General features: G+C 36.1%; 1 protein-coding gene across 14 annotated transcripts in view; it reads right to left on the bottom strand.

Annotated features, from left to right (window-relative positions):
* Positions 1 to 80: 80 nt before the first annotated feature.
* CLOCK (clock circadian regulator) overlaps positions 81 to 21,702 on the bottom strand; it is a 112,285-nt gene continuing 90,663 nt past the window's right edge. For 12 of the 14 annotated variants that reach the window (XM_064486428.1, XM_064486439.1, XM_064486441.1 and 9 more), the window contains 7 exons: positions 20,460 to 20,560; positions 19,827 to 19,916; positions 16,673 to 16,825; positions 15,619 to 15,828; positions 14,697 to 14,902; positions 10,619 to 10,919; positions 81 to 7,685 (listed from right to left, as the gene is read on the bottom strand). In XM_064486428.1, the coding sequence (XP_064342498.1) occupies positions 7,506 to 7,685; positions 10,619 to 10,919; positions 14,697 to 14,902; positions 15,619 to 15,828; positions 16,673 to 16,825; positions 19,827 to 19,916; positions 20,460 to 20,560 (1,241 nt within the window). In that variant the 3' untranslated portion in view covers positions 81 to 7,505. The remainder of the gene's footprint in view (positions 7,686 to 10,618; positions 10,920 to 14,696; positions 14,903 to 15,618; positions 15,829 to 16,672; positions 16,826 to 19,826; positions 19,917 to 20,459; positions 20,561 to 21,702) is intronic. The other 2 variants (XM_064486466.1, XM_064486471.1) reach the window with 2 other exon arrangements.

The following is a 21,702-nucleotide window of genomic DNA, read 5'->3' as shown; positions in this document are numbered from 1 at the left end:
AAATCCAAAATAATGTGATTCTTACAAGTTATGTGCCACATAAAGGAGGTGTTTTTTGTTTTTTTGAGAAATGCAGGTGATACTGGAAAACAGCACTGAGGTATTTTTTTATTTTTAAAACTGAATAAGGAAACAAAGTCTGAATCTAATCACTTTTACATTTACAAAAAAACCCCAATGCTTCTGCTTGGCTCTCCTATAATTTTAGGTTCTGAATACATTACAAGAGTCTACGGGAGAGAGCATTATAATTGTACCTGTAGTTTTAAAAACTACACACATCATAACCTGGAAAAATGATTATACAGCAAGAGGCCAGAGTGGAGGTAGGCTAATAACACGTTTTACCTCTTTCTCAAAGGATAGCTTTGAAAAACAAGTGTAACCAATTGTAACACCAAGTGAAAATGGCAATATTAAATTGGTAACAAAATGATCCACATTTTACACAACATTGGATTTCCAAACAGAGCTCATGAAAATCAGAGAACCTAATATAGCACCGTTGAAACCATGCATTATCCCATCGTGCTTCCGTGTAATTTAGGATCTGGGCCAAAGACAATACTTGGACACTGTCAGTCTTGTTTTTGTTAATCAGTTTGGATTTCAATTAAATGTTCGCTTTAGGAAAAATAGGTATTCTTCTTTCAGTATCAGTTAGCCATTTATAGCTCCACCCTCAGAAGGTAGAATGACAGGCTGTATCTAATATTAATTTAAAACCAAGAACCAAGCAGTAAGGACACATCAATGTGAAGGGTAGCACACTAAGAACCACACAGAACATGAGAAAGGATGTGGTGTATGTTTTTCCAACTACCAATTGATGTTAACAATTAAAAATTTACAGAGAAAACTTTTTTTTGCACTAACTGGTTTCAATACAGCACGGATTTTTAACTTGTCTTTGGGCTTCAGTCTTTACATAGAGTGTGCAAGTGGCATGCTGAGGACCTCCCCCAGCTCACGCTGCGATAAGACAGATTTCAGAATGGTCTAAATTATAGCTCTGGCCTCTGGCTGACATCCGTAAAGGAGAACAGCATTTCCTTGCCCCCCCCCCCTTTTTTGCTTGATGCTGATTGTCTAGCTATGTAATACATCAGTCTTGAAGATAATACATACAGCTTTTCCTGCATTCTAATTCTTTAGTATTGGCACAACCATTGCCAGCAGTGAACCTGCACCAGTAGAGGCCAACTCAAAACACATCATAAAACATCTTAATGTCGTTTTTAAAGCGATGTCACAGTTTGTTTCCTCAGAAATTTAAAAGCATACATTTGAAAACATCACATCTTCAATTTAACTCTCAGAGTTAAGAAACACTTTTTATATATCATTAAATCCAACTTGTGGTTGACGTGCTTTAATCACCATTCTCTAAGGGATCCCAAAAGCTAGAGTGTGCTCTGTACCTGGCCTGTGGGACTCAAGAGCTACACTAGGAGCCCGAAGGTGGAGAATTCTGTTCCAATGCAGACCAGCAAGAAGTACCCCCAAATTTCTAGGCTTCAAATGGTCAAACACTGCTTTATTGGGCAGTGCTGTGTATGGAGGTTTGATTTTACTTTGTGTTTAAAGGGCCAAGCAACATTACACTATATAAAGACAGCACACATTTTTTGAAGAGTTTGCAGTGTGTATACATTGTTCTACCTCTATGTTTAAGGACTTTAAATGGATTTTAATATGGATATGATAGCGATGGCCTTTAGATGATGTTTCAATAACATTTTTTCAAATGGGCAAAACAGAGGCAACGTGTGCCTGGGTTCTTTTCTGTCATAATGGCCTTTGGCTGTGTTGGGGAAGTTATCACATAAAAAATGCCCATAAAATAGAAAAGGCAGCAAGTGAAACTAGAAAAAGGTTGGAGCTACACGAAGCAGATTTGAAAGGAGTTACTTTTACTTTTTCTTTCTCTTAACTAAGTTGAGAGTAGGAGGGGAGCACTGGGGCGTATGGATTGGGCTCCACTGTGTCCTGAAGGGAAACAGATGACGAGGGCTAGGGACTGCACCCCGGTTAAGAAGAACCAGTCCTCTAAGGATTATGAGGCAAAACAAAACCACAATTAAATACATGACACTAAGATCACTCTGAGAAAACAGAACACAAAGATACTTAAAAATATAAATAAATACATTTAGCCATTTTTATTCAAGAAACCCAGAGAACTGCTTTCAAAGCAATTGCTTCTTTAAAAACCACTTTCTGAATTCTTCCATAAATACTTACTATTTTGATTGTCACTTAAATGCAGCACCTCAGTGTTTGCTGGTGGTGGTAATGGAATTTCACTTAATAATGTCTTTTCATAAACTATATCCTATTTCACTAAACATTTCCCTAGGAAAACCCAGGCAGCTTACAAAATATTGTTAAATACTCAAAACCAGAACCTGCAAAGTATTATTTTATTTAAGAAAAACAAGGAATGTAGTGTTAAATTATGACATGGGGAAATATGCAACAGTCACATGGAAAGAAAGTTTTAATTTTTCAATATGCACGTTTGCTTAATTTCTTGTGAGCTGTTCAATACTGTTTTAAAATCCTGAATTAATGAATTATACCAACAAAATTCATCCCCAGTGTTTCCACAGGAGATCTTAAAATAAGATCAATTTTTTTTTCCTTTTCTTCAACCAAAGTAGTCTTTCTCAGTCCTTTTTGTGCAAAAATATTACAAGAGCAATTCAAATGGAAACACTGAAATGACATGCCAACATTTCAGAGCACATTAAAAACACCCAGAATAATTCTTGAAATTATTATATTCTAAAATATTACTACCAATCACTTTTAGGTTAGTTCTATACATCTATTCACACTGATGCAATTTTCCTAGACCTCTGAAAATAGACAGGCTCATTGGTCTCTTTTGGTGTCCACACAATAGGCAAGATAGGTTTACAATAGTGTCTACACGGAACTGGGCACCTACAATCTCTCGACTCCACCACATTCAAAACAGAAGTCAAAGTTCATTTGGCTACCTTGAAATCACTCCCATAAACCTACTATGGTTCACTGGATCTAAACATTTCTCAGAAATGTGTCATTTAAAAATTTCACCTAAGTGATGATTTGGGGATCCTTTAGAAATGGTTATTTATAAGATAATAAACTTTATCAAAATGAATAATTGCAATAAAGTGCTTACTACATTTCAAAATGATGCTTCCAGACTGTGGTGTGTTGTTTGCGAAATGTGTGCTATTCATATACAAAGGATCCCCAGGCATGAGAGTTGGGTCTTCTCACCTGTCTCAGAAAGCAGCAGCACTATGTTTTGGTAGGCTGACGGTAGGCACGTTACCCATGCGGATGAGGCTATGCTAGTGCTATGGCAAAAGGGGAGTAAATTAGAAAAGTGGGAGGCATGTGGAGGGTTCCTACAATATTCATAGTTATATACAAATATATTAAATATACTATAAAAATAGTCAACTCTTTTCCTTTGCAATTACTTCAGAAGCTCCTTTTAGAAGAACACTCACCCACCCCAAACAAAAGGCTCTTTCTCCAATCACCACTAAACCGGCAAGTGCCTTTGTGCTGTTTCTTTTCCTCCATTTAAAAATTCCGATCAGCTTATTCCTGGCTAGACTCACTCAGCAATAGTAATATCCAGTGTTTACACCTTCCAACACTGACTCCTGAGGGACTAAGAACAGGGTCACAGACATTGGAAAGGTTACAGACTTGAATGAGTTTTATACAAATGTTTTGTCAACAAACTTTTGATTAGCAGAGAAATACAGGAAAAGAAAAGTAGAAATGATCAATATCAAAGTAAAATGCTAGTTGCATCCCACTTAAAAAAAAAGTTCACCTCAATGTAGTGGAAACATTCTAAAACACACTGAGTAATATCCAGTTTAAAATAATTCTCACCTCTCTATGCAGAGCAGGAAGAGTACTATTTTGAGGGGCCGCTTTCTAAGGCTTCTTGAACAAGGGTTCATCTCCCTTCTACACGACGCTCTTTACAGAGCTGCACTGCTTCAGTGCCCTTGACTAACTGCAAGCAGACCGACTGCTTTAAGGCAATGACTGACAACTCAAGCACTTGAAGAATTCAAATAACATTTTCACTTTTCCGCACTGAGTGTTCTATAACAAACTATTCAAAGTCACCAGCATCCTTCATTACTAGTACATTCCCAAACCAGAATGAAGTGACAAGGCAGAGCACAGGACTCAAATTACCCCCTCAACTTAGGACAGAGTTGGGGGACTGAACTGTAGTATTTACCTAAATGCTACCCCATATTTGCTTTTCTGCCAATATTTTCACTCAAACAACAAAGTGCTTTCGAATGTCTCAGTTCTGGTTTGACACCACTCTCAGCAGCACTTTATCAACCTTTGCAGCCCTCACCTGTGGTGGTTAGAACGGTACTGACTCACCCAGTGCCACGGCAGTCCCAGAACAGCTGATGCTTTTCCTTATCTTCAACAGTTTCTTACCTAAAAAGTGCCATCCCAAATAAAGTGTTTCTTAAGAAAAACTGAATGATCTATAAGAGTAAAGACGAGGGAAGATACGATTTTTAAGTAGCTGAAAGGTGTTCCTATTTGGTATTTTTCCATGACTTAGATTTGGGATGTTAATGAACAACTTTGGCTACGGAAATGAATGAAGAACAGGCAACTACTGCATCTTAGTCAGAATGCTCCAGTCTCCATTCATGGGGGAGGGAGCAGGGACAGCGCTGCAATCCAAGTTCAAGGAAAGCAGGAGGAAAACAAAGTTAAAGGAGCTGAGAGGCAGTTACTAGCTCTTTTGACACACTTCATTCTGACAGCAAAAGAAAAGCAGCCAGCTGCTTCTTTAAATTTAGCAATCAATTTTCCTAGGCAGGAAAAAAAATGAGCTGTGAAGAACAACAGGAATCATAAAGCATAATCTTGTCTAATTTTCTTCCCCAAATATTTGTGAGGATGGGAAACGCTTGAAGGGACTGGTGGAAGAGAATGTGAATAAACAGTCTAGATTCACTTTGTGGCTTGTCTTATGCTTTGCTCTTGTTAACCTGAGTACCCAGTACTCAGGGTTCACCATCTCTCTTTTAAAGTATGGGACTTAGAGGATAAACCTTAACATAATCTTTTGTTTGCTAAATCTGTAGCACTACATATTGCCAATAAACAAATGAGGCACAACTCAGATACATACAGAGTGGCATGGTCAGGTTAAGAAAGGCAATCTGAAAGGGGAGGAAGTACCGTTGCCATTCTCTACAACTTTGACGCTGTCTGTGCGCATGTGTGCTCAAGTCCACTCGTACTCTGACGACCATTCTTGACATTCATGAGAAAGAAATCTCTTCTGGAAGATCATTTAGCTAGAAGAGGAGCTCCTTGATATGTTAATTACTGATTGGCATCTATTGACACTTCTTTTGTAGAAGGGTAGGTACCAACTTTCTTTGGTTGTTATCTGTTTCAACATTAATTTTCTAATTTAAGTGTGGCCAGGTATGGTTTTCCACAGAAAGACGAAGTATATCCCTTAAGGATGACAGCAAGGCTAAGGACAGAAGAGTCTGAAGAACTGAATGAGAGTTCCCCTGCAAAATTTATCTAGCAACTTCTATTAGGTTATTTTCATTGTTCCAAACCTCTTCTGCTTAACAACCTCATTTCTGTCATACATTTTCCATTAAGGTCAGTTTTGATTTATTACAGCTTGCTGTTTTCCCTTTCCTCAGTGGTAATTTTTGATATTCTAATAAGGTATTTTCTCATTATTTTCCTTTGTTCTATAGTTATAAATTTAATTATTAGTACCATAAAAATCTATAAAATGCTTTATGTATGCAATTTTGGTTGGAACTGAACTAACTTTAGACCATGATATTGCCAATGAAATCTTAGTTCATGTTTATAGAGCATGTGAGTCACAATATTCTAGAGCTGCAGTGAAGGCAAAGCCAATTCTGACCCCTTCTTTTTCCTTTGTAGGATTTTAAGATCATACTGAGCAAATATTTACTGGTAATTCTTAAATGACTACGTAACTTTAAGGAAAATGCTGATTTAGGAAAATAATTTTGTAAGCATATTAATAATTTTGAATGTCATTTGGATGTCAACTTTTATTTAAAAATTATTTGTAACTCTAATCTGAGAGACTCAAAGCAGTCGTCTTAGGAATTTAGGAGCATAATAATGGCACTGACAGCCACATGCTATTAAAAATGTACTAAGGTTTCAAAACTGCTACTGAAACCAGACAATGAGTTCAAGATGGTGAGTTATCACCTGAATCAAAATCAAGGCACTATGGGTTTTTTCCCCTCAAATAACCCTGAATCATTTCTGACTAAAAGAAGCATTGAAACTGTGAAGCATAATATAAAGATTCCAACAAATCCTAAAAGTTAAAATTCCCACCAGTGAGAATGTTAAAAAGTGCCTAAAATATTTTGTGTGCAAATTTTACTCCTATAACTGAAACATTCTTGAAATTACTTTCAGGCTTGTTGAAAACCGTTCATACAACTATTTCCAACTATGAACTAGATCAAAATATGTGATCAAAACTCCTAACCATCTAAAATAAAGCAGTGCAAATCCTATTTTCAAACATAATTGAAAAATAATGAAATGAGGGATATTTCTGAGTAACTTGAACATCCTGTTTCAAATAATTTAACCTGAAAAAAAAAATCCATTCCCAGCAGCACATCATACCTCACTGAACAAACTGTGACATCACAGCCAAAGTATGAACAAAAAAAGACTTGTGCCCCGGAAGAGTGAACAGAACACTATCATACTGTAAACAAAAGGAAACAGAGGATGTATTAGTTTGCACATGGCATCAGAATCTAAGGAAATGTACTCATACCTAAATAGGAGATAATGCTTTCATGCAGCATACAAAATGTTTTGCTTTCTCTCCTTTTATCCAGACATATACATAAAATTCTTTTTACAGCATCTGTACATAGAGAATTTGAACTCACACAACATTCTAAAATTAATTACTATTCCATCATTACCTGAAAAGGGAGAGGGGATGGGGAAGGGGGCCTACTGATTCTACTGGACTGTCTTCATGGCATCATTGTAAGCAAACCCCTGACGTGGCAGTGGTGTGTCCTCTGTAACACTTGAAAACAGGCATAGAACCACTAAAAGTTATCAACGTTGTAAGTGCCTTTCTGATTCACTGGAGGTCATATTTCATAGCTGAGCTTCTTAACATTTGGCAATATACTCTTTTTTCCACCAAAAAATATCTGGACAAGTAAAAACACTGTCAGAATTGGCTATGGCCCTATGACCGTCTCTTGCTCGCTGGTATTGAATGTGTTATCTGCAGTCCTAGGCAGCATTTTCCCTGCTAACTAATTCCAGGAACTAGAACACTCAACACTGCATCTCATGAAACCACTGGAACTTCCCATCCCATCCTCAGCTCATCTGAACAGCTCTTCGCGGGCCACCCCTTTCCTCCCTCGAGGACAGAGGAAGCACGCGCGCTACTGCGGCTGACCCTTGGACGGATCCGTCACACTGTCAGTCCTGTGCCGACTCCGCTGCTGCTGCTGCTGAGACTGGTGCTGCTGGTGATGCGGCTGAGGGAGCGCGCTCTGCTGCAGTGGAAATGCAGCAGAGAGGATGAGCTGAGCTGAAGGATTCCCATGAAGCAGCCGAGAAGTCTAAAAAAAAAAAAAGGATCACACAACACCACTTTACCCCCCATTACACTTTCTACATTAAGATTTACTCAAGTTCTCCACTCTCCAGAGGGACAAAAATCTGTACAAATGTTTTGCTTTCTTATTTAAAAATAGTATTTTGGAAAATGCTTATGAGGCTTTCCCTCTTTTTGAAAGAGGGAATTTCATTTTTTAAAGAAATCTGAGGTAGTGATTTTATGGTACAGAAAGCAATCTATGTCTTGAGAAAAACCACAAATATTCTTTTACTTTATATGTCCTAAAGATGACAATTCTAAACCTAAACAGATGACACAATTTAAGCATAGCTAAGAGCACAGAAACATGAACATTCTGGGGTCAAGCAGACAATGCAAAGCTTTGTGGTTGGTTAGAGCAGCAGTTCAGTGGCCAAGAGAATGGGTCCTGAGATACACTGCCTGGGTTTCAAACTCTGGCTGCTCTGTTTACCAGATTGTGACTTGGTCAAGCTATTTACTTCCCTGGGTCTCAGTTTCTTCATTTACAAAATAAGGATAATCACAGTACCTCCCACATGAGGTTTTTATGAAAGTTAAATATCAATATTATTATTTAAAAGTACCATAAAAGAGCAAAGTTAGAAACTTATGTCCCATACGTAGCAGTGTGGTGTAACAAAAACAAAACAAGATCAGAAACAGGATCTGAAGTCAGAAGCCCTGGATTTGAGTTCTGCTCTGCCACTGACTAGCGGTGTGACCTCAGGCAAGCGTCAGCTCTGAGCCTCCGTCTCTTTCACCTGATTTCTCCTGCTAGAAACACAAAGGAAACTAGTCAAAAGAAGGTGGATTTTGTAAATGACAGTCTCCTCATTTACTGACAAATGTAACTTCAGACAGGATTCCTAGTTTTAAAATCAAACTGTGATGGGTGATTTTTGCAAACGTCTATAAAGGATGCCTGCACAAATACACAAAAGGACAGATCCTTGAAACTTACCTTTGCTAAGGACCTAGAGAAATTTTCTTTTTCTCTTTGTTACTAGGAAAAACTGTTGTAAGATGAAGACCACAAGATACTCAGGAGCCTTACAGGATTAAAACAGAGTTTTGTTTTGGAACCAGGAGTTTTATAACCAGAAAAGCCAAATTATGTATTTCTATCTATGAGTGTATTTCTAAAGGGCATTGTCTACCTTATTTCTTTCAGGGTCCCAGGTCTTTGGAATGTTTTTTAAGAAGTAGAAGAGAATGCTCATTTCCTTTAAGGGCTTTCATTCCCTGAGAGACTCAGAAAACTGAAATCTTAAGGCAAGCCTTCTCCCTTCTGAAGCTTTTGCTTAGTTCTCATTGAATATATTTCCCCTAGATAATAGTTTATAACTTGTTATAAATTCTTATCATTAATTCCTTTATAACAATAACAAACCTAGTCATTAATGGCTGCACTATAGGCCTAAGGTCTAAAGGACTGTATGACTCTCAGAGATATTTAGGCAACTAGCCTGTTTTAGTTTCCCACATCACCAAGTTAAGAATTATGTTTGCACCAACACCAATGGTGATAAAGTAATACTGTATTTATGCTGGGTATACAGTACAATACTAAATCTTCTAATCAAACCATGTGTTGTATAACTTTAAACTGATAATGTACCTGGCACACATGGAATGGTATCCAGCACAAGTCAAGGCTTAGCCTACATTCAAGACTACTGGTTTTAGACCAGTAGGGAAAAAAAAACAGATTTCCAGATGTCATAATCTGCTCCTATGTACCCCCAATGAGGGTAGTGAGGTCTGGAAATCTGTCCTGCTCACTTCCTTGCTGACAATCCCAATCTAGGTGACTTTCTTCTGTATCCTTTAGGTAAGTAGATCCTGTCTGGTATACCTACATGAGATCTGTGTTTACATTTGGGTTAATCTGAGTGTCTATTACACTGAGCAAGACAGTGGTCATAAATGACAGCTAGTTATGTGCCTTATATTATGCTCACTGATTCACATGCACCCTTTACCCATGAGATATTAATTATTAGCATCACCATATGGTAGATGAGGGAACTAAATTTCAGCAAATTAAGGAAACTGCCAAAGGTCACACAGTATGGATGCAGCAGTGACTCAATTTCAGAGCAGACTGACTTTTGAGTCCAAGTTCTTAACTACGACATGTGCCTCCACAGTATTTCTCCTCTGATATTAATTTACAATTGAAAAGTTATTATAAAATTTAATCCAACAAAATAACTTATGATAATATCTATACTAATTATTTTTCCCCCTTTTCAGTTTTATTGGGTAGAATTATTACAGTTTGCACATACACATTATATTGCATGTAAATATATATATAATATACTACACTTTTTTTTAGTTTACATATGTGTACTGAGCATTGTTTCTAAAAACAAGATTAGAGCTTTAGCTTTTTAAACTTACATAGTTATCAAAGGAATAAAGCCAACCACAAAATAAGAATCAACAGAATGCAGTAATCCAATCATAAAGGACAGTCAAATGTGCTTACACATATTCAAGAAATCTATACTAATTGTTTTTAAAATCCCTTTTGATACCTCTGCCCTGTAGAGAGCACAGCCTGCTGAGCTGCTAGAGAAAGGAAGAGAAGAAAGGTGAATTCCAGAAACTCTAGCCAGAGAGAGCTCTACATAACCTGCCTTGATGTGGGCAGGAAGCAGCCACTTTTTTCATCCAGTAGTTCAGATAACTGAGTACGTCCATGGCAGGGTTAAAAGTCTTCCAAAGACAGAACAAGGGAAGAAAAAACAGCCAAATGGCACAAGCTTTCTGTCTTTATAGAAATTTAACTTGTACAATAAGCTTTTATGGATTTTTCAGATCATTTACACAGCTGTTCATTTAATCCCTAATTTCATTTTGTAAAAGTAAACGGGCCTGGGACAGCATCCCCCCGGGGAGAATTACCTGTAAAAACTGCTGCGGTGGTTGAGTCAGCTGAGCCTGAGATGGTTGCTGGACGGGAGGGAGCTGCTGCTCCTGGGAGCCCTGCTGCTGCTGCTGCTGCTGCTGCTGCTGCTGCTGCTGCTGCTGCTGCTGCTGCTGCTGCTGCGTGACTGACAAGCTCTGTGACTGCTGCTGCTGTGCAGCAAACGTAGGGTAGGCAGTCACCACCTGACCCATGAGCATAGCACTGGGTACCATGACCGCCCCACAAGCAACAGGAGCAGTTACTAATTTGGTCACAAGCTGCTGACCTTGAGAAAATCTGTCAAGAGGAAAGAGAGAGAAGGGGAGTCAGGAGTACAGAAGGTATACGTTATAAAAGGAAGTGGGCTGAATATTCTCTTAGGTGATCCCCATGATACCGTCAATTTAGTTTTTTAAAAGCTGTAAGTTCCAGTTTTCTTAAGATCCCCTTAATGTTTTTCAAGATCCCAATGTTTTTAAAGATCCCCTTTGGGATACCAGTAAAACAAAAATGTATATAGCAAAATGAAACAATCACAAACAAAAATATAAACACTTTTTTAGATATTCACATGCAAAAGAATGAGATTTGACCTTTACACCATATACAAAAATTAACTCAAAATGGACTAAAGACTTGAACATAAACGTTAAAATGATGAAACTCTTAGAAGAAAACATAAAGAAAAAGTTTCATGACAATGGACTGGGCAATGATTTCTTAGATATGACACTAAAAGCACAGGCAATAAAAGAAAAAGTTGATAAATTAGACATCAAAATTAAAAATTTTGTGTATCAAAGGACAATATCAACACAGTGGAAGGGCAACCCACGGAAGAAAACATTTGCAAATCATATCTGATAAGAGGTTAATAACCAGAAAATATAAAGCAATCTTACAACTCAGCAACAAACAAATAATCTGATTTTAAAAACAGCCACAGGTCTTGAACGCCATTTCTTCAAGGAAAATATACAAATGGTCAATAAGCACATGAAAAGATGCTCAACATCACTAACCATTAGGGAAATGCAAATTAAAAACACTATGTTATGCCACTTTACACCCATTAGGATGGCTATTATCAAACAAATAGAAAGTAGCCCTGTTGACAAGGATGTGGAGAAATCAGAATCTTTATGCACTGCTGGTGGGAATGTAAAGTAGTTCACCCACTATGGAAAACAGTAATGGTGGTTTCTCAAAAGAATTAAAAATACACTACCATATGATCCAGCAATTCCACTTCTGGGTATGTACTCAAAAGAACTGAAAGCAGGGACTCAAATAGATATTTGTATACCCATGTTCATTCACAATAGCCAAAAGATGGATGCAACGCAGGTATCCATCAAAAGATGAATGGGTCGATAAAATGTGGTATATACACACAATGGAGTATTACATAGCCTTAAAAATGAATGAAATTCTGACACACATTACAACAGGGATGAACCCTGTGGACATTACAAGTGAAATAAGCCAGTCAGAAAAGGCATACATTGTATGAGTCCATTTATATGAGGTATCCAGAGTAGTCAAATTCATGGACTTATGTGCTTAGAAAGCAGAATGGTGGTTTACAGGAGCTAAGGGGAGGAGAAATGGGGGAGTTATTGTTTGATGGGTAAAGATTTTCAGTTTGGGAAGAAGAAAAAAGTTCTGGAGATTGACAGCAGTGATCATCACAACGGTGTGAATGTACTTATGCCAATGAATAGCCATGTGAAAATGGTTAACACTGTAAATATGTATACTTCATCACAATAAAACAATTTTTAAACCTGTTAAAAATACCAACTTTTTTCTTTTTATAAAATTTCTAGATACTTGGGAGTCAGATATATTGCTAATTAAAATAAACTTAAAGCTGTCACAGAATTAAAAAAACTCTAGGTTTATAGAAGATATTTACAATGCAAGTTGTATCTTATAATTCAAAACAAAATGACATTCTAACAGTACATAAAACTACTCTCAATTTACAAATTTATTAACAACATAGTACACATTGTGTTAGAATTCACTAATACTGCCTCTCACCCACCTTTCTTCTTCCATATTCTTTAATAAAAGAACAACAACAAAAAAATGATGCCTCTTCAGGGAATAATATTAATTCTATCTGCCATTTCTGTGAGACAAAGTTAGTTTCTAACATTGGCCATTACAGTGAGAAAATTGAGATATGACATTACTGTAGACTTAGCATGACACAACAACAATCACAAACTGTTTAAACGTACCTAACTGTATTAGACTGAGCACAGGCATATACTTTATTATTTATATGTTCCACAAAACAAATCTATTTTGAATCCATGCCAAATTTTGAAAATAAAATACTGTATTTTTATATACTTCAGGGCCAAATGTATTATTTAATGCAAAAATCTATATAAAAGAATAAAAAATGCGCATATAAAGAAAGCCCAAAGAAATAAGTAACATTTACAATATGGCTTAGTCACAGAAGTGCTAAGTACTAATTTCTTTGTAATCTGGAAAGAGATTAATGTCTGAATTGCCCAACTGCCCACTGGTAAACTGTAATGAGAGTACTTCATTCATTTCTGGCACCAAAAGACATTCTGCAACCTACTTTGTCTTAACTCTCACTTCTATGGCTTTGAATATACTGCTCCCTCTGCCTAGAACACCCTCCCTGGACTCTCCGCCACATGCACATCCAAAGCCAAGCTCTTTAAAGACTCAGGCCAGTATTTCCTCCGTGAAGCTTCCCCTGACCACACTCCTCTCTTCACCTGCTTGCCTCATCCCATAAAACTGCTTACTTCTTCCTTTCTAAAGACTTAGTATTTATCACATCAAATAATACTGATTTGTTTACCTCTCTTTGGCTTTTACTAGTCTGATCTATCTCCTGGGACAAGGAATGTGCCATGCTCATCTAAGTAGGCACTGGGAGGTTTGCTAAAATATGTTTTTTCCCTCTCTGAAAAAACAGATGTCTACAAATAATTGCTAAATTGTGTCCTCTAAAATGCATGTCAACATTCTACATTAATGGATTTTTTTCCTCAGGCTTTAAAACTAGCCCTCTACGTTTTTATGGAGCACATTCATAATACTTCCTTTTAGAAGTAAGAGCTGAAAATTGGACTTTTTAACTTGAAGGAACTGAGTTCCAAAGAGAAGCAGTGAGTTTCTCCCTGCTCTTATTCCTTCTGTGATCCTGCAGCTTCCTTACTCTCTGGAAATTACTAATAGGATTTTAATAAAATCTATTACATGGTCTAATACAACAGCAAGATTTTATTATAGCAGCAGCCTACTTACATTGTACTAAAAAACATAAAAAATAAAATGTATTTAAAAATAGAACTTTTAAGACTATAAAAATCCTATAGTTGTTGAAAGATACCTTTTTAATATTTGAAAAGGGCATTTCTTTAAAATATTTGTTTCTAAGTCCACTATTTGGATTTCCCACTAAAATAAGCCATAGGTGGCAGTTTTTCAAAAGAATGGCCCACAGTTTAGTGTAGTATATATCTAAGAACTTGAGCTTTGAAATGAGACACCCAGCCTTGAATTCAGATTCCCTCCCTGACCCTCTTAACTAGCTATTGGTCCTTGACTAAACTATTAAAAACTCACTTTTTTCTTATCTGAGAAATAAAAGATCTTAATACATTTTTTAAATAAGAATTAAATGAGATAATATTTTCTCAACACTTAGTACAGTCTTAACCAATTCAAAACAAGTATGGTGGTTATACACCCTGACCATTGTCACGACACAGAAAACTCATCAGCATCTGTACTGAAACAAGTTTTACTGATTCAGACAAAGCCTTCTGTAAAACTTGTATAACAGTGTGCTGCGAATTTGGATTCTACAATATTTGTTGGGACATTTTTAGACAGGAAATAAAATTTCTTGTTACTCTTTTCATTATAAAGTCCTTAAACAATGGACACATTCTGTATTTCTATTTCAGATTCAAGAGTAGGCAACAAATTAAAATCATGTTTTAAAAAATCAAAGTACTGTTTTTTAATCAATCTATTTATATCTTTGAAATGACTAAGAAATACGACAACTACCTTATCTGTCTGTCCTGAGTGAATGTAGTTACTGCAGCACTCTGGGCACTGTTCTGTGGCATACTAGATGGAATCTGGACCACGCTTCCAGCTGCTGGCTGCGAAATCACCATAGTGTTATACAGTGGGGCTGTAAGAGTGCTCTGTGTCTGACTGGGAAGAGATGTTTGTTGACTGTGCCCACTCAGTACATTCTGTTGACTCTGCTAGAAAAGAGAAGATTTCACAGACAGATTACCTGGAAAAAATGTATTCAAGAAGTATGCTCCTACTATTCAACATTCTGTCAATAGTTGACATGACAGAGAAAGAAATGGCAGGACACATTACTCTGGGAGAAAGCTAACTACAAAGGAATGACTGAGAATGAAATTAGTCTTCAATATCTTGCTGGAAGATAGGACTTTAGAAAAGGAGCATGATCCTGACAGGGATGATATAAAATATACATGAAGAATTTCAAAAATTCTTCAAAGTGAGTGACTGACATTAGACATTTTTATATTTTTCATTTGAAGTCTTTGGATTTATACTCACAGATGCACACCAATTACTAAAATCTCCTGGAATGTTAATTAAATCATATCCTAACAATATATTCTTCACATATGGTAACACATTTCCTGGTTAGCCTGTTTTGCAAGTCAAACTCTTTTAACATACAGAAGTAGTCTGTATGTTCATTTTAAGCAAACAGCAAAAATTTTTAAATGTCGAAATACTGAAAGCATTTAACATTCAACAATTTAAGAACAACTTTGCACAAAATATTTTAATAAGCACTCTCACTACTACAGTCTCTGATTACTATTAAAGTTTTAAATATGGCATTGTTCAAGATAACAGCTTTATTTTTGTTTAAGCAGCACCATACATTTCAGTCATCGAACACTCCAAAGCCCACTGCACTTGATCATGTTACCTGACTTGATGTACTCTGTAAAGTCTGCTGCTGTATCAGATGCTGAGTTGTGCCAATGTGTCCAGTATTCATTCCACTTTGAATCTGATTAGTATGAACCACCTGACCTTGCATATTTATAGGTGCAAGTTGCTGGATGTTAGATGAATTTCCAGAAGAAAGTTGAACAGAACCAAAATTCAAACCAGGGGCTGATTGTTGTAAAAACATCTTTAAAAATAAAGATTATATTAAAATGAGCTTCATAAATAAAAAGAATGAAAGCATTTTTTTAAAAAAAGCAAAAGCAGCTACAAATTAAGATTAAAAAGCAAGTAACAAGTCATTCTGAATGAACAAGCAATAAATAATTACTGCATAAAACATGGTACTTCATATTTATTCCTCCAATCATCCTAACCCTTACCATGTTTCCAATTGTCAGAAAAAGTGTTTAAATTTCAAAACTTCCACTTGTTTGACATTTTACATGTTGGAGATTATTACATCAGCCAGCATTACCCTAACATGGTGCTACTCAAAGTCAGTGGACTGGCAGCTTGGCATCACTCATATTTATAATACTTGGCATTAGACACAAGTAGTTTTCACTTAAAAGTTTCCCGTTACCAAAATCCTCACTTCCTCAAACAGACATATCTTTACAGTGGCCCTATTTGCTGACCAAATAAGACTAATCTGAATCATACCTACTGGTGTGTTATTTTAAAAATAACTGATGATTGACTTATAAATTCTGTACCTACTGCATGCACCTAGAAGTCTACATAAAGTATTATTTTGATATTATGGATTTAAGCTTACTAAATATTAGACTGCTAAAGGATGACTCCAATCTGGAGAAACAATGATATTGATTGCAACACTCTTAGGAATGAATTGTCTTTTAGAGATTGTAAAAGCAATCATACTGAATAGGTAACCAATGAGTATTTTACTGAACTAAATTGATGACACGTATCTCTTGCATCTCATTTTTAATTAAGTCATTTTCTTAAGAAACCAAAATGTGAACAGCAGGCTTTGTTTGTATTCAAATATAATAATAACTGACCTGCAGCCCTTGACCATGGACCATTTGAAGTTGTTCTTGAATTTTTCTTAGTTCTTCTTGTTGCCGATGAATATTTGCCTCTATCATCCGAGTTCTTTGTTCCAATTGGTCTTTCAGATGCTGCATGGCTCCTAACTGAGCTGAGAACTGAAACTGAAGTACCATGGACAGAAAAAGTGTAACATACTTTAAAATCACTTCTCCTCCTAACTGTATAATGTGAAATGTAAGCAGCATATCACGAGCTAAGAATGCTACACCAGTTTTATATGTACTGCCTCTCAGCTCCTAATTCACCCATCTTTGCTCAACTTTGTGATACTGGAGCCGGAGCTGGAGCCTATTAATATTCCTTCTTTGTCAGTAGGCACAGTCACGTCAGTAGATGCTGCTGGAGGGAAATACTGCAGAGGTAGGTGCTTATCTGTCTGGGTTCTGGGTTCTGGTGCTTTTACTTCTTGCTCTGATGCCAGTGGGTAGCATCCTAGTAAGAATGTGTGTCATCAGCACTCCAGCAGGTGGTTTTCCAGCAAGTCTCACTGGCATCCCGGTGGGCAGCTGCCCAGCAAATTTTACTGATACCCCAGCGGGTGGCTTCATGTTCTTCAGCTCTAGGTGTGGCACCTCAGTGAATCTGTCTACCACCCAGCGGCTACAGCCATACCTGTCCCAATGGAATCTGAGTCTTAGCCTGGCCTGGAGGGGCAGGAGTTAGTTGGAGGTGTCTTCTGAGATGTTCCATCCTCAGTTTCTCTCTCTCTCTCTCTCTCACGGTTAGTGGCTGCTCTCTACACCTGTTCTCCCTGTATTCTTTAGAATTCTCTTAAGTTAATCCCTGTTACCAGTTAATAATTTTCTGTATTATCGCTGTTAAATTTCTGGTCTGGCTTGTAACTTCTGACTGAATCTTGACTGATGACAGGATGAATAAATCACACTGGCATTAGAAGACCTGAGCTCATATTGTGGCACTACCACTTGCTAAAGTAAGTTACTTTACTTCATTTCTACCCCTTTAACAAAGGAAAGAGTAGCTCATACCTAGTTATTCACATCAAATTCTAGAATCCCTAGAATATCCTCTTTGTGCATGTCATTAGAAAGTTACATAAGTCTGACAGATAACCAACCATAACATTTTTACCCATATTTTCACTGCAACTGTTCTCAGACAAGTACAAAACCTAGGCTTTTAAAGACTAAGCACTTGTAAATAGGGAGTGAATAAAAGCACAGTTATTCTACTTTCAACGTAAATAAGGTTTTCAATTTTACTTATTTCTCTATGTTTTATCTGAATTACAAGCAGCTTCTATTTACTCCTGCTTGAAACTTAGCCATATTTGATAATTTACTGCTTAAGTCTATACAGGCCCATTTAATTATTTCCATGACTATTCAGCACAAGATACAGGATAAGAGCAGAAAGAGAGACTTAATTGGAAATCTGTCTTAATCTTAAAATAGTGAATGCACCTGAAAGTGAAAAATGCCCCCCAAAAGCTTTTTTACTCTATCCTCAAAAGTTTGTATTGAGAATACTGAACATTACTTTCCAAAGTATACAACTCTGACTTCTGAAGTTGCCAATAACCAGATCATACCATACAATAGACTATAGTAAGTGTGCAGAAATCTTACAAATTAAGTATCTTGATTTTAGTACCTTTACCTTATCATGCCTTACATTATTTTTTATCATTCAAAATGTTATATTTATGTCATACAAATATATTTTATGCCAACTAAAGTTATCTATACCTTTAAGGAAATACTACATTGTTACCACTTAAAGGATTTCTATTAAGTACATACAGAAAAATAACAAACACAGAAGGCAAAATAATACGAAATAAAATCACAGAACTGAGAGGCAAAGTGGCTTTATCACTGAATGAAATATGAGATCTTAAAACTTATTAACATTTCTGACATAGTAGTAGATATTTATTTCATTAAAATATTCCTTTATAATGTTAAGAAATGCTTATTCAGTATCTTCAGAGTAATGAACTAATTATATTGAAAATATGTCAAATACTTACATAAAAATTCTGTTAATCTTCAGAATAAAAAGCATTTGAGGACTCAATGCTAATAAAAACTATTGCAACTCCAGTCACTAATAATACAGTGCTATTTTAAATACCTAACACGATCATATGTTGTTAGAAGTCAAGATTATGACATTTAGGTAATTTATAGTATTGTCAATATATTTGTACAAGTGTCATAATTTATAATAGCTATAATTATATATGTATAATTTAAATAACATGTAAGATAAAGGTATTTTTAGAAAAATACTGTTTCTATCTACTGTTAATGATCATTATTTGAAATTAAGATACTGTTATCTTTAAAGCCAAAACCAGAAAATTTTGGATTATTTTTACCACAACTTAGTATTTTTAATGTGTTTGAAGCACTGAATGAGTACAGAGTCATAAATTACAAGTTGCGTGAAATTAAAATCAGAAGTGTCACTTTTGTGATACCCCTCCTTTGTCATGCTGGTTTCTGTATTTAGGCCTCCTTTGGGACACAGCCCAAGCAACAGTTCTTCCGGAAGGTCCTCCTTCAGTTCCTCAGGCTGCATGAAAAGTCCATCTAACGTGCTCACTATTAGTCTTTACACACTGAGCACAGACTATGTAACATTGCATTGTAGTTATCTGTCATTCCCTCTAGATGCAACCAAGTCTTTTAATATAGATGTATCTGTACTGCCTGCACCTGCAGTATCTAACACAAGAAACTCAATAAATGTCTTATATATGAACAAATGAATCAATATATGAATAAAATTACTCAATTCTTCTAATATCCAAAGGAAGAACAAAGTGAACAGCCATATTTCATCTTTAATATCTTTCTGTCTATAGTGTTTCTCAATAGGGGTTAAGCAGGATAATCCTTTGTTGTGCAAAACTGTTGTGCATCCTAAAAGACAATTATCCCCCTTGGCCCTTGCCTGTTAAGGGGCCAATGGTACCCCAACACCATCAACAATCAAAACTATCCCAAGATATTTTAAATGCCCACAGTTGAGATATATTTCATCTACAAGTATATATTTTTCAAAAATCTTTATTAGATTAAATACAATTTATAATTTTAAAATACTCAACTGAAACAAAGAAACAAAAAATACCTGGGACATGCCTTGTGGAACTGGTAAATTTGCAGCTTGAGACATCACTGGCTGTGTTAATGATTGACCAACAGACTGGGAATTTATAGACTAGAGGCAAAATAAAAAATAACACTAGAGTGACAATTGTTTCCATACATGAGTACTTCCACCAGAAATATCACCCCGGCATCTTTATAACTGAATTACAATTTGCCTCATTTTTTTCTTTTTTTTTTAGCTGAGTACAGGCATGTCCCCCACTCTAATCTATAAATGCCTATGCCATATTTTTCTTTTTGTCTTCCAAAGCACCTACCACATTCCCTTGCATGGGCTCTCAATAAAAGCTGACTGGACTGTACTGAAGGTGACTGGTATTTGAGATTAGATATAAAATGGCTCTAAATTACCAGCTTTCCATAATTAAAAAAAAAAACAAAACCTAACACTTTACCTGAAAAATAATCAGAAGGACTGATATGTTTGACAACCATTTCACACAAAAATTAAGATCTTTAAGTGTTATAGATGGTCAACTGTTTTGAACTTTATAGAAAGGGACAATAAATAAATGAATTTATGAAGATCTAGATGATTTCTCTCCCCTTTTAACAGATCTTTATTCAGAAGAGTACTAACTAAAGAGCTTACCTGACTACTAAATGATGACCTCCTTTGAGACATCTTTTCATGAGCTGGTAAATGCGGTCTGGGAGGAGTGCTAGTATCGGTCGGGATCTTTGTTGGTGTTGCTGAGGGTAGTCAACAAAACCAGAAGACCATTAGTACTTTATAAAACACAATTTTCAAAAGTTAATCTCAAAATGCATTTCAGTGAATAAAAATGATTTTTATTTTTCTAAATTATTCAGTAAAAATGAAATCTATGACAGTAAGATAATTCATTTTAATTATTTCTTTTTTAAGGACAAAGAAAATACTCAAAATAGGAAAACTTTAAGTATAAAAATGTTTACTATTCCTACAACTCGATAGCAAAAAAAAACCAATAACTCAATTAAAAAATGGCCTAAGGACTTGAATAGATAGAAGACATACAGATGGCCAACCAGTACATGAAATAATACTCAACATCACTAATCATCAGGGAAATGCAAATCAAAACCACAATAAGATATCACCCCTACCTGTCAGGATGGCTATTACCAAAAAATCAAAAGACCAGCGTTGGCAGGAATGTAGAGAAATTAGAACCCTTGCACACCGTTGGTGGGATGGGAAATCATGCAGCCAATGGAAAACAGAATGGAGGTTTCTCAAAAAATTCAAAACAGACAACTATATATGACCCAGCAATCCCACTTCTGGGTATTTATCCAAAAGAATCGAAATCAGCATCTTGAAGAGATATTAACATTCTAATTTTCACTTAAGTACTATTCACAATGGCTAAGATACGAAAATAATCTGAATGTCCTCGACAGATGAATAAATTAACAAAATGTGGTGTATACATACAATGAAATACTATTCAACTTGAAAAAGGAAGGAAATTCTGCAATATGAAACACAGATGAACCTTGAAGACGTCATGCTAAGTGAAATAAGCCAATGACAGAAAGACAGGTACTGTATGACTCCATTACATGAGGTATCTGAAACAGTCAGATTCACTGAATCAAAGAACAGAATGGTGACTAGCAAGGGTGGGGGAATTATTAATCACTGAGCACAAAGTCTCAGCACAATGAGTAAGCTCTAGAGATCTGCAGTACAGCACTGTGCCTGTAGTCGGCAATAATGTATTGTAAGCTTAATATTTTTAAAGAGGAGATCTCATTTTAAGTATTCTTGCCACAGTAAAATAACTTATTAAAAATAACAGTGAAATAGCTGTAATAGGGAAAATTTTTTTTCCTAAGACCTCAGAACT

The sequence above is a fragment of the Camelus dromedarius genome, chromosome 1 (assembly GCF_036321535.1).
Source record: "Camelus dromedarius isolate mCamDro1 chromosome 1, mCamDro1.pat, whole genome shotgun sequence".
NCBI lineage: Eukaryota > Metazoa > Chordata > Mammalia > Artiodactyla > Camelidae > Camelus > Camelus dromedarius.
The sequence above is the reverse complement of the archived record's forward strand: the minus strand, read 5'-3'. Positions and strand labels throughout refer to the sequence as shown.